Source organism: Branchiostoma floridae, chromosome 15 (genome assembly GCF_000003815.2).
Source record: "Branchiostoma floridae strain S238N-H82 chromosome 15, Bfl_VNyyK, whole genome shotgun sequence".
NCBI classification, from domain to species: Eukaryota; Metazoa; Chordata; class Leptocardii; order Amphioxiformes; family Branchiostomatidae; genus Branchiostoma; species Branchiostoma floridae.
In genome coordinates, this window is record NC_049993.1 from 15923948 (window position 1) to 15950017 (window position 26070).

General features: G+C 39.8%; 1 protein-coding gene across 5 annotated transcripts; it reads left to right on the forward strand.

The window, feature by feature from the left end:
- The first annotated feature begins 235 nt into the window (after positions 1-235).
- On the forward strand, positions 236-24965 carry LOC118431459 (VWFA and cache domain-containing protein 1-like). Of its 5 annotated transcripts, none has more exons than XM_035842691.1 (30): positions 236-813; positions 3864-3926; positions 4544-4692; positions 7126-7232; positions 7694-7847; positions 8267-8411; positions 9145-9280; positions 9565-9651; positions 9999-10136; positions 10533-10633; positions 11815-11947; positions 12522-12686; positions 13246-13369; positions 13911-14028; positions 15103-15181; positions 15627-15716; positions 16123-16265; positions 16988-17082; positions 17232-17315; positions 17845-17955; positions 18279-18401; positions 18565-18664; positions 19492-19590; positions 19770-19835; positions 20122-20208; positions 20609-20841; positions 21448-21590; positions 21967-22043; positions 22521-22671; positions 23293-24965. In XM_035842691.1, exons 1-30 carry the CDS (start codon positions 499-501, stop codon positions 23574-23576), a joined length of 3900 nt encoding a protein of 1299 aa, XP_035698584.1. In that variant the 5' UTR covers positions 236-498; the 3' UTR covers positions 23577-24965. The 5 variants fall into 5 exon arrangements, with proteins under 5 accessions (XP_035698584.1, XP_035698586.1, XP_035698585.1 ...); XM_035842690.1 differs by having other exon boundaries at positions 237-813; positions 22521-22686; XM_035842695.1 differs by lacking the exons at positions 22521-22671; positions 23293-24965 and adding an exon at positions 22084-22100 and having other exon boundaries at positions 237-813; positions 21967-22050.
- Positions 24966-26070: the final 1105 nt, after the last annotated feature.

Here is a 26070-nt window from a genome sequence, read left to right on the forward strand (position 1 = left end):
GCATGACTGCTATTGAGCGTAAAACTAGTCGCTTATTTAAAGCTAGCAGAATACTAATACATCGCATGTAAAACAATAATGTTGAATCATTTTATTCTACTGATATATTGCATAACATTGATGGTTATTTTTTGTTTGTTTTTTAAGATCTAATGTAGCTATTTTGGTCCGTGATAACCAGTGAATTTGGTTCTTAGTCAAATTATGGAATTATATTTCGAATGGTTCGCCGAATCTGAGGGCAGCTTTCCTCTGACTCCGATGGCTGCGTTTGGCAAAGTTTTCAGGCGCTGGAAGAAGAAAGCATAGCTGGAATTGTTTCTCGTCGCTCTACCGTTTTACGCAGTCCAGCGCGGGCCAAACAGCTACTGGATATTTTTATAGACATTCTAGAGGATCACTGCATACAACATGAGGTGAAGCCGAGCAAGTTTTGCCTCAGAAATTTTACATTTTCTTTTCGTCTGACTCTGAGGTAAAAGTCGTCCAACAACAAAGATGGCGGCGGGGACTCCTGGATTGTTGTTGCCGCATGCTGCAGTGTTTATGGTTCTTTTGTGGACGACTCTTGGTGACCCAGGCTTGGATTCTCCGGTAGCAGGCGACGGGGAAAGAAGCCTAGACAAACGGGATATAAGCGGGGACCACCGGGACGGTACAGGCGGGGATTTGCCGTTCGATTTGGGGAGTCTTTTCGGGAGAATGGCCCCCGCGAGAGACGAGATGGAGGTTACTGTAGAAGTGGCTGCCCGTGCGTTAGCAGAAACACTTCACACGCTTGGCGACGAAAAAGTCGGAATTTTACCCATGCAGGTTTGTATTAAACATTCTTTTCGTGTCTATATACGCTAAGGTATTCCTTTTGCTCAAGTATGGCGTTGAAATTAGAGTTTTTTGTGAGGTGCTTTGATCTTTCTACCGAGCCACAGATGGCGAGTTGAGTGTGTTTTGCATGTTAGAAAAGACGTGTGAAAAACCTTCTTGGTTCCGCCTTACACCAAGGGAATAGGAATGTCTTGCCTGGAGGTTTTCATCCAAATAAGCTCAACAATTTCTTCTTCCTATGTCACACAGTAACATATGTTGTAAGTTTTCTATAGTATATTGACAGAATATAGTCTATATAGAAAATACAAAATTCACACACCCAGTTCAAATTATGTTCACTTAGAAATAAGGTAAATTTTAGGGGGTCTAAAATTTTCGATTTTTATATACATGTATTGCCTTACAAAAAGGGCTCAAGTCACCATTTATTGTAACTAAGGGAACCTGAATGATATGTTTTTTTATAACTGCAAAAGTGCTTGTTTTATAACTTAACTACAACCAAGGAGGTTTTTCAACCTCCTTGCTATCACATATTTGCTTGAATGACTTTCTCACCAATTCACACATACATGTACAATTTACCTTATTATGCAGTGGTAGAAAAAAATAGGAGCTTGTACTCAAATCATCTGGGGAACAAACACTTGGCAAGTAAATGTGAAAATCAGTCAACAGGCATTTGTTTTGCACCCTGTGTGCGTTTCGACTCATTTGAACTTCAAAAGCCAGTGATGACAAGGCAAAGAAAAGGAGCTAGAAGTTGGACCAAGCTGCTAAACAGTTTCTGTAAAGATGGTACTACACCTCATTCTGATGTGTGTTTATTTGGCTGTTTGTTTGTTTGTTTGTAGCACCTAACCGGTAAAGTGCCTAAAGGCATAACACACCACTTGTGTACGGTAGTAATCTTATGCTACCGTAGGATCTGCTTGCCCAAGTGCACAACATTGTTACCTGCAAGGGCTTCAATTCCAGGTCCTAAGTCAATTATAGGTATAAGACTTAACTTCAAGACTGGACATTTTTATGTCTATTCGTTGTTTGTTACTAATGTTAGCAGGTTCTAACCTTGACAGGGCATCCATGCAAATATCTACTAGTAGTATATTACTCGATTAGAAATCATTTTAAACAATTTTAAATAAATTTAACATTTTGATTTTGAAAAAAAAATAGGGCAGCAGGTCTTTCATTAGGAATGCCCCACTGACGCGGTGTCATGAATTAATGGAAAGAGTCAGTTAATTAAGATGTAAGTAAACCCTTATTGATTTTTTGGCGTCAGAGAGAGTAGAATTTTGTCCATGTGGCACTCCTGGATTTCCAACCCCGGAGATAATGCATTATTTAGTCCCCCCTTTGACTCTCCTGGCTTTCTGTCAGTGACATTGCCAGAGAAATGGATGGATACAACAGACCACCTTTGTGACTGGGTCTTTTATGTCTTCCCTTGTGGGTACATCTGACCTTTCTAGTGATAAGCACTCAGCTAAAAGAAGAGCAGGAGGTTAGAAAAGTGAAGCTATCTGCCCCCTTTTATCACTCAATATATTTTGCGACAGAACCTAAGAAAACAACTGCCATTTCTTGAAGGAATCATCTAGTTACATGTGGGAGGAGAGAAATTAAGTTATGCTTTTTGTTTTGAGATCATATAAATAAAAAGCTGGTGACTTCCTTTTGTTGCGGTGACAAAGTGTTTATACCAAATTATAGCTTGAAAAGTGTTTTGTAAAGTCTGTCTAGACCAGACTGTATTTTTTTACATTGAATAAAAAAGGGTCAATTGTGCCTTTCTGCATCTGTTTGGATATAACCTTATCCTTATTATAATCTCATGTACAATATGGCTATAAGCATACCTTAAAGTTAAATATATTAATATTTACCGGAAAATAGTTGTTACTCATATGGCAAGTAACAATAACAAATATTGGAAGATCAAGTCTCTTCCTTTCACCAAGACTACCAGGTTTTAACCTAAAGATTTAGTGTTTTATCCAGCTTCTCAAGAATGTCTTCAGAAGGCTCTTGAGTCTTGGCGATACTTGGATACCTGAAGTGTGCATACCACAGGGCTTGTTGATCCTGTATTAGTACAGTAGATCTCTTTAAATTCACTCTTACTTTTTTTTATGTGGTGATCTTAGCATACCTTCTGAAATTATGGATATGAGAGATTACATTTAATGTATGGTACCTTAGCCCCTAGGACTGATTGAGACTGGTTGAAACTGAGAGATAGAGAATTCCCATGGCACAGTCATTAATGTCCTGATTTATTCAGTGGCCACAGTGCTAAAGATGAGATTGTTCATTCATGTGGGGATATTGGAGTGAAATGCCCCATTGATTTTTATGTGGGAAGCTTACCACTTCATTCAAGTGGAGATATGCACCTACCAATGGTAACACCAGAGTGTAATCGCAATGCAGATGGTCAAAGATGTTCAAAAATCAAAATACAGTGTACTGTTTTCGAGGAATTTGATACACTTTCTTTTTGCATTCCGTAGGTTTAGATTACATTTCTAAACCGGGGCCCGGCCGGGATGTTTAAAGGAATGAAAAATTAAAATGTATACCTAAAAATTTACACAAATCATGACCATGAATCTCATTTTGAAATGTTGTGTGTTTTATTTGTATCAATCTTTTTGCTCCCTAAAGCTGCCCGACTGGGCCCCGGCTTTGAAATGTGCCCTAAGCCTTACTAGTACTAACATGAAATATAACATGAAAGTTATCCATCTTGAAAAGTGGTGTATTTTTTCTGCCGAAATTTCTAAAATCTCTTAATTTAGCCTTTTAACATTATTCAAGGCACTTGGTACACTTTGCAAAGCGTTTTGTTACTAGTATCTCCTTGGAGCCAGAAAAAGAAAACTAGATTCACGATGTTCTGATGATTTCCTATTTTATACTTCAAGGTGTACTGTCAAGTCATTAATTTTTGCAGTGACTAAATGTTGCTCTGGAGGAAAAAAGGTTAGACGCATGATAATAACATTGTTCAATTTTTTTTCTTTCAGAAAATCTACGACTCTTTGTCATACTCAGTAAAATCATCAAATGAACAACAGACAATACAACAGGTATGTGGCCAGTTACATTATTAATAAAGTTTATTGCAAATTCTTGCCGTGGGCTAATTGCAGGTAACATGAGAGGTTCAGATAAAGTAAAGACAATATGAAAGCTAACTCTAGGTCCTGGGTTATTAGGTGCAACTCCTTTTTCGAAGACAGTGGAAGACGAAAGATCCTTTTATATTATGTGTGGGTATTGTGAAGTTAGAAGGAGAATTGTTTTCTTTTTGTCGGTGAATGTTAAGAAGTTTGGATGGAATTTGGTGGCCTCTTCAAACAGCTCTTTTCTTTCGTGATTGTAGAAAGAGCAGTTTGACATAAAATGTGTTTCGTCTTCCACCATGTTTGATGTGCACAGTTTGCACGTTCTTTTACACACAGGTAACGTCTTGTACATTATTATAAGTTATCCCTTTAATGTATTCAGTGAATTCAAACTTAAAGATTTCAGATATTACAGTTTTGTATTAAAGTAAAATCATTTATTGAGAGTAATGATATGCTAAGTAGAAAGATAAACGAATAATATAAGACAAAAATTTCTATTTGTTTGCTTTCTTGTAGTGTCTAAGCCAATAATTGCATTGTTTCTATATCTGTTATATGTGTTTTTTTATTCACAGTTGGCGAGAAATCTCAGGGACAAGTTGAATAATTACGTGGGAGCCTTGGACAAGTTGAGACGAAACGTGAGGAACCTGTACAGGACACATCTCCGCCACATACTCACACATAGGAACGACTGCTGTTACCTGGACAGTACACTCCTACAGTAAGTATAGCACCACATTGGAAATCTAACATACATAAAGGAAAAGTTAGCAGTTTATTTGTAAGTAATTATATTCATGCATGATCATAAGTATCAATGTCATATATGTTGATTTGTAGGCCAATTCAATTATCAACACGAAAAACATGTTAACAGCAAGTTCAGAAACTGAAACTTGATTTATTATGTCTCTGTCATTACTTTATCACTTGCATTTATATTTTGATTGGTGCCTACCTCTGTGTGAGGGATCCCAGCAGCATACTGGATACTACTATGATAACTATCACTGGAATTTATATTCATTTCTTGGTACCTGGTTTGTTATGATAACCCTTTTTTTGCAGTCAGTGCTAGGACTGATTTTGTAAGTTATGGTAAAATGTAGTATTTTGAGGCTGTAACTTGTAAGGGCAATAAGTTGTTATCTACTGTGTCTAGGGCATGATGTTGGGAGGGGGAACCCATCCCTCTCTTCCTTCACCTTTTACTAGTTTACCTCCCCAACCAAAGTCAGGTACCCACCTTGATACAGAGTGAGGAAAGTCGTGTAAAGTGCATTTCCCAAGAGCACAACATCGGTGGATTTAAACCCAGGACCTCTTGGTTCTGGAACGAACACACTAACCAAATTATACCAACACTATGTCACACGTGCCTGAAAATCCCTTGCCAGTGTCCGACAAGTTGTACTGGCAATGGAATTTCAGTCTTTTGTTTGGCACATTTAAGTTTGCAGTGATTTACTTTGTGGTAGTGGGAAAAATGGAGTGTTCGCGGTGGTTTTAAGTTCGCAGTAGTACTGTAGACTGCAGTCTCATACAGGAAAAATGTTTGCGGTGGCTTTAAGTTTGGGTGAAGTGGGTGAGGGGGGGAGTGGCCCGGAGAGGGGGGGGATCCCCCACCTCTCTGGAGGAGAAGCTGTTGCATTTTACCCTTCTCAAATACATTTTGAAGCCTTCTCCTGCAACTTGAGCTGAGAATGTGACAAACTAAAGACACAAAAAAATCAAGCCCAATGAAGTACAAAAAAGAGCATTTAATAACTCTATTTACAGCAAATTTTTACAGATCAATGTCACTCATAATGATTGTCAACAGAACAATTTCTACTGTTTAAAACAACTCAAAAACATGTCAAACTATATCTTAAAAAAAAAAGGCATGGAAATATTCAAGATTAATTCAAAGCTCATCGTTACAACTTAACAGGTGTTTATAACAATAGAAATGACCAAGACATGTACTACATTTAAGAGTATTCAAGTCGACATAAACATTAATACAAAGCAACATTTTTTTTAACTTAAACAGATGTTTATAACAATAGAAATGATTAAGACATGTTACTACATCAAGGAGTATTCAAGTAATTCAAAGCATCATCGTTATAACTTAACAGGTGCAGGTGTAACTGTTATAACAATAGAAAATTCAAATGATGTTCAAGACATGTTACTACATTAAGGAGTATTGTCTATTTTTAATTTACAAGTACATCATGTTTGAGAAAACTTGTAAAAAAGCAACGATAAGTTCGACAATATATCAAGAATTATTCAATGCAAATATTAAATTGTTAACGTTACAATTATTATCCGTTTGAAAATGATTTACTAAACACGGTACCTTTGGAAATTCGCCTTCGTTTCAGCGGCCCTTTTGGTCAGATCGTCCTTGTTAGCGGTGATCCGCGGCGATGTCCCAGTGTTGTCGGTGTTTACGGTCTTCTCGGCCCGCGAAACACGACCTGCGCCACCCGACATAGCCGCTCTCTGCGGCTCGGGGGTGGGCTGGACCGGCTCCGTCGAGCGTTTTGCCGGCGGCTCCTCCTCGGCTACGCGGACTGTGGTTGCCGCCAAAGTCGTCACAAAGAACGCTGCGATCGTTCTTTGGTCGTCAGCAGGCTTCGGGAGTCGCTTGCGTTTCGGCATGGTTGGATCGTCGATGTAAACAAACTCGGCAAAAGTTGTGTTTATGTCCCCCAAACCGCGGGGAGGGCCTTTTAAAGCCGTCAGCAGCGGCCCGAGATCCTACCAATAAGATTGCTCTGTTTAGCACGCCACGTTTGAATCAACCAAAATCAACCAATAAGACGTAAGTGAAATGCTCGCGAGATTTGGATCGCGAGACTTTGCGTGTTTTCGCATCCAACATGGCGTGGGTCATGGCGTCGCTAGCGAAAATAGCGACGCTGTGTTCAAACTTGTGCGAATACCTATTTTTTTCGCCTATTTGTCCGCGAAAAGAGACCCTAAATTTGAAAATTTTGGGAGCGGCGCGGGGATTTTTGGGAGTGGCGCCGCGCCGTTCTCTCATTCTGTAGTTAGACCGCTGATAGAACCACTAATTTCTGCATTTACAGTAAGCTTTCCCTTGATATAGTTTTAATGTGGAAAGCAAATGATTAAACCTGTTGACCGTTTTTTTCAGGTTTGACAGTACGTTCCAGACCAATATCTCCAGAAGTCTGAGTTGTGACAGAATAGCCACTGGAACACCCTCCAGAATGTTTAACCCTGGCAGAAATCTTACCAGAGGTAGGACACATCAAGTATTATCCCATCAATATAAGTTATATTCAATATGATATTTTTTAAACAGTCTTTTGGCTAATTTTTCACACACAGGTTCAACCTATGATATGGATGACATCCAAAAGAAGACATTGGCAAAAAAAGTTGCCTTTGTTATAAAATCTAAGTGATCAGGAAGGTTTAACAAATGAGTATCATAAACCGAACAATAGATTCTTCATTTTTGTTCTTTTACTTTGGAATTGACTATGTCATTCTACGCTATCCACTTTCCAATATGTTTTGGCAATTCGCGGCATACGTTTATATAGTTTCGGCTGATTAGTTTGACATACAGTTATGGTCGAAATATTTATTTCGAAACAGACAAAAATTAATGCTTTTGCGGATGTCACCCATATAATGGAATCAACATGCCATGTGTACATGTGTGGTTTGAAAAATCTCTTCTTTTCGTCCCCCAGTGTTTATAGAGAACCTGAACGATTCCCCCTTCCTAAAGTGGCAGTACTTCAGTTCGGAGGATGGCATCTTTAATGTGTTCCCGGCGCACAGGTTCAGCGCCAGACACAGGCACCGTGACTACAGATGTGAGGAGGGCTTCGAGCACAGAAACAGGTGACTTTTAGTCATGTCAAGTTTTTGGGCTACACCTCTGGGGCGGAGCCAGTAAAATAGTATTTTCTCCCGTAGTGTAAATGCATTTAAGTTTCCAGTAGCAGAAAAAGGACTTTTTTGGTGGTTAATGTTCGCGATAGCACCATGCACTGTAGTCTCTTATTGCCATGGAAAAACGTTTCCGGTGGTTTGAAGTTCACAGTGAATTGGCAACGTGAAAACTGCGAACATAAAACCACCGTGAACATTTCTGCATTTACAGGATGCCATTTTTTTAGGTATTTCAAATTTTGTGGGTTTTTTTATCATAACACATATAGCATTTTTTTTTAATATCAAGCTTGTGACTTTATCAACCAAAGCATAAATTTCGCATCACTTTTTGGTTTGTCTAATGATTGAAATTTTTCTTGTTTCAGACCTTTGTACTCGGCAACAGTGAGGCCCAGCCCTAAGTATGTAGTGATTATAGTGGACAGGGGTGTGGCATTGAGTGAGGACAAGTTACGTATTGCTAAACAGGCAGCCCAGATGGTCATCTCAACACTCATGGAACAAGACAAGGTGGGTTATCAATTATGGAACCTTTGACTTTTTTGAGCAAACTTCCTGTCAGTTTGCATATGGATACTACTGTATTCAACTAACTTTGGACTCACAAGCAAACATCTTAATCACTCGTCAAGTACAGTCAAACCTGTCTATATCGGCCACTCAAGGGACTGGAGAAGTGTGGCCACTATAGACAGGTGGTCACTAAAGAGGAAATGCTGATCAATTGACCACGAGCAATAAGTTACACATGATTTGAGTACCCACTGATCTTTCTCACCAAGTTACAATGTCTCTGTTGTCTCAAAACCCTGCCAATTAAAGTCAAATTTCCCCAAATGATTGATATTGCTATGCAGAATGTTGATAAATTTGCCGACAAAGACTTGCACTCTAAGTCTGTCAAAGCATGCGTACCTTCCACTACCGCCAAAATAACCCTGTCAACTCCGAATCATCACAAAATATGATTTTAAACCTGGCACAGGGTGATATACGGCTGCTGTTTGGTCGCAGTAGGCGGTGTTCCTGTATCTACGGGACCCAAAATCGTGTGGTTGTGGCCGTGTTGGACAGGTGACCGCTATAGACTATTTCTTTATGCTTAGGTCAGTGGGGGAAAATCCAAGGGACCGACAAATAGTGACCGCAATGATCAGGCGGCCGCTATGCAAAGGTGGCAGCTTATACAGGTTTAAATGTAAGTACCAACCATGATCTGACTAAAAGCCTGTTTGTCCCGTAGGTTGCAGTACTGAGCCTGTCTGGAAAGGTGAAGACGTCCTCAGAAGACGAGTGTTTCCGCCGTCTCCTGGCGCCCGCCTCACAACAAGTCAAACAGAAACTCAACAGATTTATCGACAACATCAAACTCGGCAAAGGTGAGCAAATTTCTTATTGTTTTTATGAATTTCATATTCAATCAATTACTGTGAATTGACTGATTCTATTCTTCCATTTTCCTCCGCTGGCATTCATAAGGTAAAAAGCGTAAAATTGAAGACAGGAAATGAGATTACCTTTTCTGGGACCTAAGTGGGACCTTTAACCTAACTTCCTGTCAGTGTATCATATGGAAACAAGCCACTGCTAGCATGTGTACCTTCTTTGTATTCAAATGGGGTTTTAGAGCCATTTAGTAACAGAAAGTTGAATGTGTTTGCAGGAACAACAGACCATGCACTGGGGTTCCAGGAAGCCTTCAATATCATCAGTAATACTTTCCAAGCTGACAACGTTGGCCCCAACACAGGTAAGGAAATTAGAACCTTCTATGTCTGGGTATATTTGATGGTGACAAGTGTTAATGTACACTTGTATTTAGAAGGTTTTGCTAGTTATAAACTAAAAGTTTCATATCTGTTCCAAGCAAGATCCTTTGGAACGAACCAGCTGTAAAACTTAAAATCTTTGCAATGTTTCCGTTATTGTCATGAAATCATGACACATTGGGCACATGTTTCCATTGTACTTCATAATTATTTCAAAAGTAAAACAAATGCACTATGAAAACCTAATTTCCCTCATAACATGTATTTGTTATGTGTTTTGTTTTTGAATGATACAAAAGGTAAATCTTGTTTGTTTGTGTTGTTCCAGAGGCCTTGATTTTGTACATGGGGTCGGGTAATGTATCTGATGAGGAACAAGAGGTAACAAACATCATGAGCACGCTGGGCAGGGAGAACAGCAAAATAAACAACAGGGCCATCATCATGACATATGCTCTTGTGGACGGTAAGGCTTTCCATCATTTATGGCAAAGTGGTAAGGGTTGGTGGCTTAGAATCCAAAGATTCTGGGTTCAAATCCAGGGACATCAACTAAGGACGAGAGACATACGTTGATCACTTAGTGTCCTTCCCACTTTGAGTGGATCAAAGTTACAATTTGAAAATCTTCAAAATGTGATAGTCCCCTATTGTATCAATGAATCCATCCGCAAAAGTGGTAAATTTCAGTAACTAGAAATTAGCTAGATTGCAGTTCTTGGTTGTGTTTCAGTCTGTACTATCACAGATTGTTGATTGTTGTACACAGTTGCTATGTTGTAAATATAAGATCTTGGTATTGTGTTACAAATGATTCAATGAGTTCTTTAAAGTAATAAATAATTTTTGCATTTTCTCTCAGATGGTAAAACCAGCTTGAGTGAGTTGGGTTTTCTGAGGGACCTGGCTAACCAAGACTACCAGAAGTATGGTGTAGCATCGAAAAACCCCAGGCCTGTGAAGGTAAGGAAAGTGTCAACTATTTTGTCATTGTCTTATGTTTTTGATTTGATGTTTTTGGCAGGCATCAACATTCCTATACGTTTTATTGCACAAGGGATTAGAATTAAAAGAAATCAAATATGAAATCATATTCATATTCAACAGTCAATTGTCATTTTGTAATGTGAACTGATGATTGATGTTGACAAGTAGTTTTGATAAATGACAAATTCTACCACAATGATGAAATATTCAGTGACCAGAATATTTTGGCATGTTCATTATATTTTGACTGTCTGATTTTTTTACTGAATACTGTAAATGCACAAACTTTCATGGCAGTTTAATATTCGCGGACTTATAACCACCAAGAACATTTTCCATGGCAGTAAGAGACCACATTGCATGGTGCTACTGCAAAATGAAAACCACCACAAAAAAGTTTTTTTTTCCCGCTACCACGAAATAAAATCCCCGCAAACTTAAATGCATTTACAGTATGTTGATGATAAAATGATGTCACTATATAGAAATAACCCATGTTTTGCATGGTGCTTGCAATTTGATCATAGAATATGAAGATGTTACAGTTGATTGATGGTTTGGATAATTGCATATTAATTAGTGAGCGTGTGGCTGTAATTGATCAATTCTCAGAGATGACAGGGACTGCATATGTAGGTCACAGATAGTCATCTAATGGAAAGTAATGAATATTAAATGGCATATCTATTTACATCAGTTGAAGCATAGTCTAGGGTTATTTTCTTTAGAGATTTTTTCTACAATTGAAAGCTTATTCAAGAATGGCATGAAAAATGTAGCGTCTAAATTTTTTTCCTATTTTGTGTAAGACATAATATTATTATGTAAGGATTGTTAGCAATAGCATGCATAGTAAATACTGGTTAGTCCCCCTACCTCTGGGGCAAGGTGTTGTGTGATTCCTGGCTGTTGTTGCTCTTACACATGCTTGCTACTGGATAGGGTTGCAGTCTTTAGGGATGTCAAGCTGTGGTCCACTGTTCATTGTACCAAAGACCTAGAGGAATTAAAAAAGCAATGGACCTGTAGTTAATATTGTACATAGTATTGAAACATTGTCGAAGATTATTAGCTCCTCAGCAAGCTCAGTTGGTTCCTAATGGTTTTCACATTTTAATTTAAGTACTGTTAAATGTCTTTTTTTCCCCATTGTTCAGAGTGGGACCATGACAGTACTGAACTCCCTGAGTAACCTGGGCTCTACCGTGGGACGTTTCTACACCATCCTGAGCGCCAACGTCACCTCACAAACTCACTTCTCACTGCCTTACATGGACAGGATGGGCGAGGGTGAGTCATTTAGGAAATGTAGTCTCCAAACAGTTGTTAAAGCTGTATTATGTAAAATTTTGGTGCCAGAATTTGAAACATTCTTAATAGAAAAATCTTCGTGGGATTGCCATTTACTGTCATTTTTAGACCCGTCATCATCTCACATTTCTGATATTTGTCATTATTGCAAAACAGACAACGTGAGAGAGGCATTATTATTTCATGATACACTCGCAAATGCACAACTGCAACATTGTGAACTAAGATTTGAAAAAAAAAAACAGTTTTCTGTTGGGAGTCTTCTATTCCAAACACAAGATCACATCAAACTCTGAATAACATAACTGAATAATAACTGAGCAATAGTAAATTTTAACACTGACAGCTGAGCCATGTGTGAAAACATTGCCATCTTTCTAACACACTTGTATTGTAGCTTTAATTATGTTCATCCTCCAAACTGTCACTGCTGTCCTTACTCAGAGGACTAAGATTGTTTGTCTCTGCTGTTATCAGCAGTTTTTGTTTTGCACTATCAACATTGAAACCATTTCCATACCTGTGTTTTAACACCCTGCCCCTCCCCCTACAGGACTGATACTTAGTATCACCCAGCCTGTCTACTACACCAAGGGGGACAGCGACCACCTTCTCCTCGGCATTGTGGGTATCGACCTGAGCATGGCAGATTTGATGGAGGATATGACATACTATGAGGAGGGACAGTCAACCTATGCCTTCGTCATTGATAAAAATGGTAGGTCATGTAGTAGTATGTTGTACTGTGTGTTTTTAGCAAAGAGTGGTTATACTGGCTACACATGAAGATGCAGATTTTTCACACAACTTTTGAATTTATAAATGTAATGGTGCTATCTTTAAAATGGGATAGAGCTCATGGGAAACTTGTTATGTTCTTTGAACCATATATTCAGTAGCAGTAAGTTACTGTAAATTTTGAAATAGTTGCAGTAACATGTTATATTTTGCAGATACCTCTTCACCAAAAAGTCATATACACAATTTAAAACACAAACCTATACATGTGTTTTTTCTTGACACAGTCAAAAACACATATACAAAATTGCTTTACCTGCAAATTTTAAACCTACTTTCCCCTTCTACAGGGAAATTCAATCCCTGCAAACATGCATGGATTTACAGTATTATCATGGAAACTCATCTGTGTTTCGATAGTAATTTACAGTTTTGTATATTACTTGTGGCTGACTTACCCGCAGCTGACTGATGATAACGGTGAAATTATTATTATGAGGTCGGATGTTTTACATGTCTTTTTTATTTCTTCCCTTTAGGCTATACCCTGATGCACCCTACCCTACAGAGGCCCAGTTTAGTAAAGGAACAGCCTCTCCACACAGATATCTCACACTTCGAACAAGTGCCTGGCTTCCATTCTGTACAACAAGCCATGCTCAGGTATATATACACTTCAATGAGACAAAACTTATGGTTAAAATGGAACACACTTGTATAGATGTATGCACATGCACTTAAGCCTTACTTGCCACCCTAATTCATCAATGTTGTATTTTGAATAGTGAACGTTTTGACACCAAGACATATGATAGGTTGAAAAGTTAATAAGATTAATTTGAATAGTTTACTGTCTTAATCATAACAAATCATGACATGTAGTTAATATACATGCCATGCGCAATGTTGGGAAATTCGCCAGGAAGGACTTACGCTGTAACAGTCAAGGTACGCGTACCTTCCGTTACCTCCAAAATGACCCTGTCCAGAACGCCAAATCCTCGCAAGCTATGATTTTAAACTCGGTGCAGGGTGACATACGGCCGCTGTATGGTCACAATAGGCAGTGTTTCTGTAACTTTGGGACTGGAAATCATGTGGCCATGGCTGCGTTTGAGAGATGGCCACTATAGACTATTTCTTTATGCTTAGGTCAATTAGGTCAAGTGTGTTAACTGTCATCCTTTCTTTACTGACTCCTTAGTGGCAATGCTGGCAGTAAGAGTCTGACAGCTGTCTACAACACCAGCGTGGTAGGGCGGCCTGGTCGAACTATGAACAACGGACTGCACCTCTACAATATCACTTACACCTGGGCACCTGTAAGTCACTACACCTCTACAATATCACTTACACCTGGGCACCTGTAAGTCGCTTCTGTAACACCTCTACAATATCACTTACACCTGGGCACCTGTAAGTCACTACTGTAACACCTGCACCATATCACTTATACCTGGGCACCTGTAAGTCACTTCTGTAACACCTCTACAATATCACTTACACCTGGGCACCTGTAAGTCACTACTGTAACACCTGCACCATATCACTTATACCTGGGCACCTGTAAGTCACTTCTGTAACACCTCTACAATATCACTTACACCTGGGCACCTGTAAGTCACTACTGTAACACCTCTACAATATCACTTACACCTGGGCACCTGTAAGTCACTTCTGTAACACCTCTACAATATCACTTACACCTGGGCACCTGTAAGTCACTTCTGTAACACCTCTACAATATCACTTACACCTGGGCACCTGTAAGTCACTTCTGTAACACCTCTACAATATCACTTACATCTGGGCACCTGTAAGTCACTACTCCACTACAGTATCACACATACAAGTCATTACATGTGTACAGTGTTAGGCCTAGTGAAAAATTATGTTGTGTTTCATTAGGGTCAGTAGGTATGGATTACCTTTTTTTCTTTCCTTTTTTTAGGCTGGCCAAAACTCTAGTGACACATATTACAATACAGTTGAGCAAAGTTAACTGAAATAAATGAGGACCCTTTCAATGTCATTAGATAGGACAAACTGTGTTTTTAATTCAATAGGAAACAAGCTGAATATGAATTCTAAGTGGAAGCTATGTGACCCCACTACCCACGCAAAAAAAGATAGGGCTAGCATTCACATTTTTTTCTAGGGAAGGTAGGGAAACAGAAAGCACTTTTTTACCAGGTTTTGTATACATCTCAAACATGTACTTTCGAGTTTTTACAATCTCGTATGCATGTGAACAATTTATTCACCACTTATTGTTTTAGAAAATGTGATACTTTGGTGACAATAATATGATTTTCCCATATAATTACAGTTGTATATTTGCATGCAGGAAAGACCATATATGTTAACATGTATTTACGTATGTTTGCTTGTTATAGGTGGAAGGTACACCATTCATCATTGCAACTGCAGTATTACAGGAGGATATGGAGAGAAGACAGCTCATGAGCACAAACTGTAAGTATCCATGTCTACTCAACTGCACAAAGAAAGTAAGAAATCATAGCTGTCATATCTACATAAAATTTGTGAGTTGTTTAATTCACACATTATGAATTTCTCATTGGTCTCTGTTTTCATTGTCCCACTGACTCCCATATGGCAACAGACATGCTTTGGAGACAGGAAATAAGATAACCTTCGATAAACTACTTTTGGACCTTTGACCTAACTTTCTGCCAGTTTCCTTGGCATACTTAGCATGTGGAAATGAATGTGGAAACAAACAGACAAAAAGACGCACCAAGAACAATCTGGTTTTATGGAGGTAACAATTGTTAAATGCATTTCTAATGATAGTTGTTTGAAATGTTCTTTCTGAAGAAGAGTTAGATTTAAGAATAATGAATATGTTTGTTTTATGTGGATAGAAAAACAGCTAATTGAAGACTCTTTTTTGCAGCACCTGCGGGCCACATTCTTCTGTATCATCGCCTAGACCTCCCACAGAAAGCCTCCACATGCATGCACCTGAAACAGCTGGCAACACTCGGTGAGTAACTCTAGGGTCTCTGTGTTTTCACCTGTGTTTAAGCCTAGTTCTTGAATGTTTAATTTGGACAATATGAAAAATCACTAGATCTATGGCATTAAAATGAAATCTTCCTGTATATCTAGAAATAAAGTAAATTAAAGCAAGCTACTGAAAGCTGCCTGTTTTATGAAAGCATTTTAATTTCACATATATCTCAACCAATGAGATATTAGCTATACCATCAATTTTATTTTGGTCTATGCCAATGGAAATTGCTACCTTTTAGGGGTTTTTTTTTACCAATAGAAACTGCTGCATGTTAATTTTATATGTAAGCCAATGGAAACTCAGCTGTGTGTTGTTTTTTGGTCTAAACCAATGGAAACTGATGTATACTAATTGGTTTTTCTGTCTGGACCAATAGAAACTGCTGCCCTGATGCTGTCTCCCGGCAGTTTCCAGGCCCCCTATGAACACCTGCACCAGCCTGAGACCCTGAGGATGGTCCAGCATCTCACCATGTACCTTACTGATAACACAGGGCTACTGGCTAACCCTGGAGTCAAGGTATGGGGTACAACCTCAAGATAGAACCTCAGATAGTGTATTATGTGGTCCAGTAGGTAGTGACTTTGCCTCTGGATCTATTGTTTGAGAATTTGAATTCGGTCTGCCATTGCTTACACACTACGAAAAGGGGTTGCAGTCCTTAGGACAGCACGTGTGGTGTACTCTTCATTGTGCTTGTTGAAAAGAGCAAGTTTATTTTCTAGGAACTATCAACATGTAAATACTGTACATAGCATTAGTCTACTCTATAATGACCACTATTCAACAGGGTAAACTATATCAACATCACTTTTATTTTGCATTCTGTCATCTGATCGAAACGAAAGTGGTCACGATATCAGCATGCTGCCTATGTGTCCACATTGTATTGCCCTTATTGCAATTTGAATAAATAAATAAAGCATATCTTAGCCCAATGGACAGAAACATTATTGAATGAATGAAGGATTATAAGATATTATTGTTAAGCAATGACCTTCTTTCTTGCATGAAAAGCTGTCTGCCACCAAAATGCCACTGACACCAAGAACATATAATGTCAAAAGATGCAAGAACTGGAAGTTCTGCTGTAGCACCAATGCACACACTAGGGGACCCACAGACCAAATATTGTTACAATCCACCCAGCCTTTTTAAGTTACTCCTACAAACAGGAGGAAACACAGACAGAGATGCCAAGAACAATACTGTAACAGTAAAACTTTGTCCTGTTTTTCTAGTCCACTATCAAGGATGATGTGGCCGCTACCAGCCGCATCAGTCGGCACTGGACATCTCAGGAAGACAGCAGTGTGGAAGACTACATTGTCAGGAGGTGGGTCTGGAAACCTAGAACCTCAAAATTAGTTAAGACCATATAATTTGTGTTGTGCTGTAAATCCAGTACTTCAAGTTATCATGTCTATAAACATACACAAAATCGGCACTGTTAGGTGTTCAGCGGAAGTCTTTTCTCCGCTACAGGTATACAGCTACTCCCAGTGGTGTCTACAGAATGTATCCTGGAGCTGTTATGGACAAGTCTTTTGATGCCACTAGGACTCAATGGTATGTGCATCTTCCAACACTTTCAACTGTACTGCATGCAATACATTGTCAGGGCCTTGTGTATATTTATTAAGAGTCACTTCTTGCTTACACTGTGCTTGTAGAAGACTGTACGCAGCTCTAACTCAGGCTTTTATAGCATATTCAGGGGAGGGGGTTGTGTCGATGCCAGGGCACAACGGACTCAATCGAAAATGTCTGCCGCTGGGTTGGTCCAATTTGGAGGCTAACGAAAATATTGTGGCCTTTGTTATAGTGAACAAGGAGATATTGATAAAGGAAACAGCAGAACGTTCAGACTGAGACGTATTAATACTTTGTTACTATGAGATTGTGTTTCTCTTGGTTTATACAAATTCATTTTTTTTTTAATCTTCATGATTTTTGTCTGTCAGGGTTGAGGGATCGGTTTTAAAAATTTTCCCTCATGCATTAAAGTCCCATTTTTCACGGAAAAGCATACGCTGGCTAGAGCCCTGAATGTGATATTTTGTAGACACAGTTTGATACTGAAACTGTACTTCCACAGGTATACCCATGCACTGGAGAACCCAGGACGCCTGACACTGTCGGCACCCCATCTGGATGCCTTCGGAGCGGGCTATGTGGTCCCACTCAGCCAAGGAGTCTGGGAAGGAAGGTAGGCACTAGGATATATAACAATTAAGAAAAAGTACCAGGGTCTTAAGATTCAGAATGTCTCAAAGTTATAAGAAATAAAATCATTGGCCATTGAGTGGCAGAGAAGGCATGAGCCTGTTATGTCCAAATAAATTTGACAAAGCACACCACATTGCTTTATTGATAAGTGTGTATTATTTAGTTGCAAAGGTTAAATGCCAGAGGTTGAAGACTGAGGCTCAGGGGGAACAGTGTCCCCTTTGAAGGACAGTCTGATTGTTGGACTACCTAGAAAAGTATTTGATTGTGTCTCATATATCTTGTTTATATCTTGTGTTGTAGGTTGGATGGATATCACCAGTCCACAGACAAGGTTGTAGCTGTCATTGGTGCAGACTTCACTCTCCGCTACTTCTACAAACTCCTGGTGGACACGCTCTCACTGTGTAAAGAGGACAGTATCAGGTAACTGCCCATAATGTATTTGTTTGTTTTTATATCCTGTAACTTCAATTAGTATGTTTTGTTTCTGTGCTGAAATCCAGATGAGAAAATTTTCAGATTACGTTATTTGGTTGTGTTGTTGTGTGGTGTTTGGTTGAGCATTGCCTCTTGTTTGTGTGTGTAGGTGTTTTATTTTTGACGACAAGGGCTACATGGTGGCACACCCCGGCCTGATAGAACCCACCAGACAGGGTCCCATCGAGCAGAGGCACATCACACACATGGTCAGGACTCTCTCTTACATTATTGGTAGCATAATGTTACAATTTTAATTTCTAGTATCCATGTATTACACAAAATAAAGTGCTAACCAACAAGCTATTGATCAGTCCTCTGATCCTTATTAAGTTATACAGATATGACCCAAATCCTAAGTCACACATCCACACCAGAAGGTGCTTGGAAGTCGGTATCGGCCCCCATCTCGGTTGATTTGGTAGCATTTGTAGCAGTGCCAAATAGCAAGTACTCAAGACACTTTAACTGTCTTCAACACTTTTGCATGGTTAGGATATAAAACCTGCTCTTAAACAAGATCTCTTCAGTGTCACTGAGGAAAGATAAAAGTTTTTATCTGAAACCTGTGACTGTTTCCAAATCATATCCAGTTACTTGAGTAATTGCTATTATGCGTATCTTACTGCCTGTGGATGTCCAACTTTCATGGATGCATTTGTAGCAGTGTTTTTAGTAGAGAAACTGTATTCAGGTTTACAGTACGTGTATAACCCCCAAAAAAAACTTAGGATGGATTGTTACCGGTGGAAAAAAAAGGTTACAAAGCATTGAGGGTAAGGGGGCAAAATTTGCAATCTGTGATTGCCTATTGGTGCATACATGGTTAAAACTCTTTTAACCCTTGCAGTACTAAGGTTTTTCTCACCAATGATTTTTTTTGCTAGCCTGTTTTACTGAATATAGTAAGGTTCTTTGAACACAACAAAATGAAAGTAGTACTCACCTCCAACGTTTCAGTGTCTGTCAGACAGCAGCATCATGGCTGGATCTGCTTTCTTAAGGATGTTTTACTGAATGTTTTGTTCCTTTCCAGGAACCTCTTGTTGCCAATGATATTCTGAACCATCGCGGGTTTGTGCAGAAGAACATGTGCAACAGTTACAATGACAGGACAATACAGAGACTCTACCAGGTAGGTCATGCTGATACATATTGAACACATAACAATGTATTCCATGTCATCCAAGTCTCAACTGACATTGAACTTCTTCAGAAGACTATTTCCCGTTTTGTTCTTCTGGGAGTGTTGCGTTACTACTCCATTGTAATGTTATTGTTGTTGACTCATTCTGTCTCTTGGTTCCTCCCCAGTTCAACACCAGTTTCCAGGGTGTCCTGACCAACCTGATTCATGGGGAACACTGTGCAAAGTACAGGGTAACTGCTGTTTATCTCACATGATGTTCTGCCACAATTATGAAAATTTAGCACATTTGACGAGGATGAGATTATTGTGTGACCTATAAGAGATGAATCAGCATTATCACCATAGTATGGGACCCCAGGTGCGGACCTGTACCTGCGTGCAAATAACCCAATACTTCTACTTGGTGTAACTGTTACCAGCATATCTACCAGTATATCTGCTTTGAAACAATGTACAGTGCTACATGAATGTAGAAAACTGCTATTGTGAAAATCATATCTCCATTTGTCCTTTCAGATCATGTTAATACCTGGCACCAACTCCTTTGTTGGGATCGTGAACCAGACTTGTGACGTCATCACTGCCTTCTGTCCATGCAGTATGGTAAGCATGTTTTTGTCATTCACTGTGAATCTTGAAAGTTGTCATTTTTTTGTAGTTTTTGCACGTATCTGTCAACTGTAAGATCATGGTAATCAACATGTAACAAGATGTTACCACTGTATTACTACTTGACTACAGAATCATTTTGACCACAAACTTGAAATACTGAAAAACCCCTTAAGGCTCCTTCCGTGTAACTAATTCCCCTTGAAATTGAATGGATTTACCACATGATACATGACACATGTACATGTATCTTGTATAGAAGCAGTTAAGTCCTTATTTCATTTGTTTTTTAGTAGTATCTATGTGATTTTTAAAACTTGAGCAATGGGGGAAAGTCACTCTAACTGGTCAGATTGTACTGACTACTCTGACCCTATGTCCTGTCCACTACCAGGTTGACCGGCTGTGTCTGAACTGCCACCGTATGGAGCAGACGGAGTGCGAGTGCCCGTGCGAGTGTCCACTCCAGCTGCAGCAGTGCTCCGGTCAGCTCGCCAAGGACGAGGACCGTAACCCGAGCTGCAGCACGCGCCACGAGCCCATCGTCCTGCCGCACGTCGACCCCGAGGTCACGGCGGGGGTGCCGCAGTGTTTCAACTCCGACTGCTCCAGTAGGAAAGAGTACAGGTAATGTATCTTCCTGCTTTCTTTTGGGCAAAGCCTCTGGGGCTGAGGCATTTGTCCTTTTTTGTCTAACTGTATTTCAGGAGCCTGAAATGCAACCCATGTACAAATACAAGAAATGATGAATCAAAGAATACAGTAATCAAATGATTACTTTGCTTTAAAATAACGTTGGCTATTGAAGCACATAGCCTTATCTTGGCAGCTGCTCCTGACCCTTTGGATTTAGCCTGACCAATTGAAAGCTACTTGATCTTCAGGCCCTAGGGCTGGGAAGAGAGTGTGGTTGGCCTACCCAATAACATTGATTTTTGAAGCACATAGCCTTATGTTGGTAGCCACTCCAGACCCTTTGGATTTAGCCCCACCAATTGAAAGCTACTTGATCTTCAGGCACAGGGCTGGGAAGAGAGTGTGGTTGGCCTACCCAATAACATTGGAAGAAATGAAGACAAATCGTACATTCTTGCCTACCGTGCAAATTATAGGTCACAACGAAGACAAAACATATACATGTTGATACAAATATAATAGTCTAACAGTGTCTTCAATTTGTAATTTTCCGATATTGTTTAATAACAATAACCATGATGTGTGTGTTGTTTGCAGTGACTGTTTTGGCGTGCTGGACTGTGAGTGGTGCATGTTAGGACCTGATGGAGAAACCCCCCTGGAGAAGGAGTACTGTGCCAGTCAGAGGGTGTGCTTCGGAGGGGTGGTGGGCAGCAAGTCACCTTACTTTGATGAAGTCGGTAAGTGGAGCACAATACACTCTGTCTGAGACTTTGGCATAATGGTTCATGATACATTCTTTTTTTTCTATTTGGTTTGGACAGACAATGACAATGTGGCACTGCACTCAAGATAGTAACTGATATTAACAGTGCCACATACACAGTACAGACAGAAGGTAAAGGTAGTCTTTCCTATTATCCCCTAACCGAAGTCAGGTACCCATTTTTACACCTGGGTGAAGTGAGGAAGGTTGTGTAAAGTGCGTTTCCCAAGAGCACAACGTCAGGTATCGAACTCAGGACCATTAGATTCCGAGCCGAACACTCTACCAGTTACGGCACACATAAGATCAACACAGTTCCTAACATTGTGTATTACTCCACCCCCACACAGCGGCCAACCAGTTCCCCAGGCGCGTGCACAACGCACCCGTGGGCCCGGTCGCAGGCGGCATCATGGCGGTCATCCTGGTCTTCTGAAAGTTATAACTTATAATGTAATGTTTGGAAGAGATAAGATCGACACAGTTCCTAACATTGTGTACTACTCCACCCCCACACAGCGGCCAACCAGTTCCCCAGGCGTGTACACAACGCACCCTTGGCCCCGGTCGCGGGCGGCATCATGGCCGTCATCCTCGATAAGATAAGATAAGATCGACACAGTTCCAAACATGTGTTTTACTCCACCCCCCACACAGCGGCCAACCAGTTCCCCAGGCGCGTACACAACGCACCGGTGGGTCCGATCTCAGGCGGCATCATGGCGGTCATCCTGGTCTTCATGTAACATGTAACTTATAATGGAATGTTTGGAAGAGATAAGATCGACACAGTTCCCAACATGTGTTTTACTCCACCCCCCACACAGCAGCTAACCAGTTCCCCAGGCGCGTACACAACGCACCCGTGGGCCCGGTCGCGGGCGGCATCATGGCGGTCATCCTGGTCTTCGCGCTCGCCATCTACTTCTACCGGCACCACGTGCACCGGCTCCAGCGCCAGCAGACCCTACAGAACGCGGAGACAACGATGCGGATGTCTCAGCTGGATGAACGGGACGAAGAACCAGACGACCCACCAGAGAACCATGGGATAGGTAGCTTCTTGTTAGGTATTGTATGATGTCTTGTGTTTGGGTGTGACTTGTAGAGAGAGATGATACTTAGACATTTGTAGTCTATGGACACATCAGAAAACAGCAAATGAGGACATATAAATAGTCATTAGTAACTGGTGTAATACAATACATGTTTAAATGTATAGGCATGTTATGTTATGACCAAATGACAATTGTTATCAAGGCCAAGGAAGAAAAATGTTGTTTCTTTTCGTTGCATCTAAAAAAGAGAGAATCCCTCATTCCCTGTTTACTAGCCCTAATTATTGAGGACCACTATCCTGGAAACACAACATTAAATATTGTAGCATAAGGAAAGTTATACATGTACCCTTCATAATATTGGCAGAAGACATGATATTTGATTGGCATAATCTATACAAGATGATATGCTCAGCATATATTCTGGCTGTTGGAAGATGGTGTGCATATTGGCTTCTACTAAAAGACAATTGTCTTTTATATATATCTGAATGTCATATTGTCTGCATTTGAACTATGGTATTTGTATGAGCAAGAGATGTACACATATTAATCACTGTTGTAAGATATACATCTCGTACCAGTCTCTTATGCTAACAAATGTCTCATTTTCCCCAGATCACACCAGCTTTTTCCTGGCCACCATCGAGCGCCGGCCGAGTCACCACGACCGGAGGAACCGTTACTCCCGCAGCACGCGTGGGACGGACAGCGACCACGGCTACAGCACCATGACCCCCCACGAAGACAGCGAGAACCCTCCCGCGTACTTAGAACCCCTGGTGCTGGAGCCCATCACCGCGGATAAAAACTACTCGGAGAGAATGGACCCACCTCCCCAAACAATGCTGGGAAACAAATTACAAGCCCCCGTTCAGGTCCATATGGTAGATACCTGCTGATATGGGGGCAGATATTCGTATCCAAAGTCTTTAATGTTCTTGCCAGTACTAGTTATATCCTGATATTGATCGTGGAGATTCTATATTGACGATGTATTGTAAACAATGTAAATCATGGTCTCTCACAGCAGTTCTGGTGCCTCCCATTTGTAGCCGTCTCGATCCCATGTTGCAACATTGTGAGATGAAGTGCCAATTTTTGTATGCAGAATCTTGGGAACAAATGCAGCATCTGATTCAGCACACTTGTATCCTAACAAGTGTGAATGTGTGAAGGGCTCGAAACATCTACATGATATATTTGCACCGATTGTATTTTAGAAATGGAACAATTTTGTCTCTTGTCAAAATGAAATTAGAAGTGTAACATTTTAAAATGGATTGTGACATCATTGGGCTATGATTCTTGTAACCTCCCATGCTTCTCAATGTGTAATTAGGTATATCGTTAAGACGTTAGTGTGAACTGTTACAAACTCGAGCAGGGTAGAAACCACTAGTGCCAAACAGACAATCAGTTTATCCTGCTGGGTTTTAAATGTTTTGAGAGTAGAATCCTTTCATCTGTATTTCTTGCTTCTATCACAAGAAATTGACAACTAGTTGTTGACGTAAAACAGAAGAAATAGGAAACGTATTCACAACCGCGAAAGATTGTATATATTATTGTACATTTGTATTGGACTATTGTGCCATGAGAAATACTAACAAACCATAGTTATGGACTCTTGGTATTTTACCTCAGATTTCTCCCATTTTACATGTTTGTGCAGATGCTGTATATTTTATCAGAGGCAAGAAAAAATTATGACACTTTTGCAGGAGTCGAAAACAACTTGAATCGTAACAGCCATAGGGGAATGTCAATATTAAGAGTGGTAAACGATCACTGAAAACTTGCCCATGGCTGATATTACTGGTATTTCAATGCTAGAAAGGGCACGTTACTAAGTCCACTTTTCGAACTAGCTTTCAGAAGACAGTATCTGTCTTATAAGAGTAATACGAATGGTTGTATAGTATTTAATCATAGGAAGACATATTTACCTGTTTGATATTGGGATTGATGATGTCATTTTAACTGTCACGCATTCGAAATTTTAAAACTGTGGGACTCGAACTGGTCTGAAAGGGGAAAGAACCACTATATGCTGTCTAACATGGCATGAACTCAGGAGAGGCTTTATGTTTTATAACTGCGAGATAGATTTCTCATATGTACAATGATCACCAACTGCCACTGTCATAGTTCTATCTATCTACTGAAGTAATTCTATACTGGTTCAAAAATGTAGGTGTCAGTACTGTACATAACCTCATTGGAGAAGTGGTTGCTATTTTTGTGGATGTAACATTTTTACAGTAAAAGTATGAAAAGTAATTGTCAAATGTGGGTGTCTTTGTCATTTATGTCTTGATTGAAATAAGTAGAGCTGGGGAAAATGACTAGTCAGTGAGTCAAGTTCCCTGTGGTGCTTTTCCATCTTATTCATTATGTTTAGGGCACAATGATCTATTTTCTTGGTTCTAAGAACTTAATGGAGACGGACCAAAATGCTACTGCAAGAGCCACAAGGTCTACATAAGATGATTTCCAACCTTTGTGGTTAATGCATTCATTCAATAGATAGGAAAAACTGCAATGAGTAGGAAGCAAAGAGTTTCCTCAACTTTGGAATGGGGGTTCAACTTTGCCAAAGTAGGAAAATGGGGGTTCAAAAAAATGAAGCAAGAGGTCTGAAAACCAACAAATTGGCATTCCAGTGACAGCTGTCAATCACAAACCCATGTTCTAACCAATGGATAATAATTTTAGGAAATACAAAATGCATCCTACTTCACAGCATATGAGGAGTACTAACCTGTCCCGCAGAAGTCAAAATGTATTCAGTATTCTTCTAGTTGATGATAGCACTATAGTCAGATTATGTAGTCATGGAAACCCCTGTCGCCCATACAGAGAGCCAGTCGGTAAACCACCCACTTGGCAAAGGACAGAACAGTTGCTTTTGGCTGTTCTGGTGTGATCAATTGTCATTACTAATTAACCGTATGTACTTCTGAATATATAGTACTTCTTAGTACTACACATGACAATGTATTGAAAAAAAAAACACTTAAAAGAGTTTTTGGCTCCTTTAGATATCAAATTCACTATTCCATTACCCTAATTATGCAGTCAAACAAGACACCGGGTTACATCTGCTACATTTATTTGCTAAATGTATTCATAACTATGGAATGTATGCATACAGATGAGAAGCCAGAAAAAGTCTTGATCATAAATCCTCCATCAAACCAATAATACATTGTTTAACCGGTAAGAATCACATTGTACATTTTGTGTTCCAGCTTGGAAATCACCATGGCTGGAAGTTATTTTCCTGTTTACCAACAAATGTGACAAACATCTTATCTACTAGGAATTTCAGAATTATAGACTTGTGTATAAATAGGAACAATAAGCTAGAAGTGATTGTTTCATACAATGGAA

What these genes read in the sequence shown, in the direction of transcription:
- LOC118431459 (XM_035842690.1), top strand. Translation starts at nt 499, where the DNA reads ATGGCGGCGGGGACTCCTGGATTGTTGTTGCCGCATGCTGCAGTGTTT. An exon ending in TCACTTACACCTGGGCACCT is followed by an intron (nt 14,029 to 15,102) that starts GTAAGTCACTAC and finishes TGCTTGTTATAG; the next exon opens with GTGGAAGGTACACCATTCAT. An exon ending in GAAACAGCTGGCAACACTCG is followed by an intron (nt 15,717 to 16,122) that starts GTGAGTAACTCT and finishes CTGGACCAATAG; the next exon opens with AAACTGCTGCCCTGATGCTG.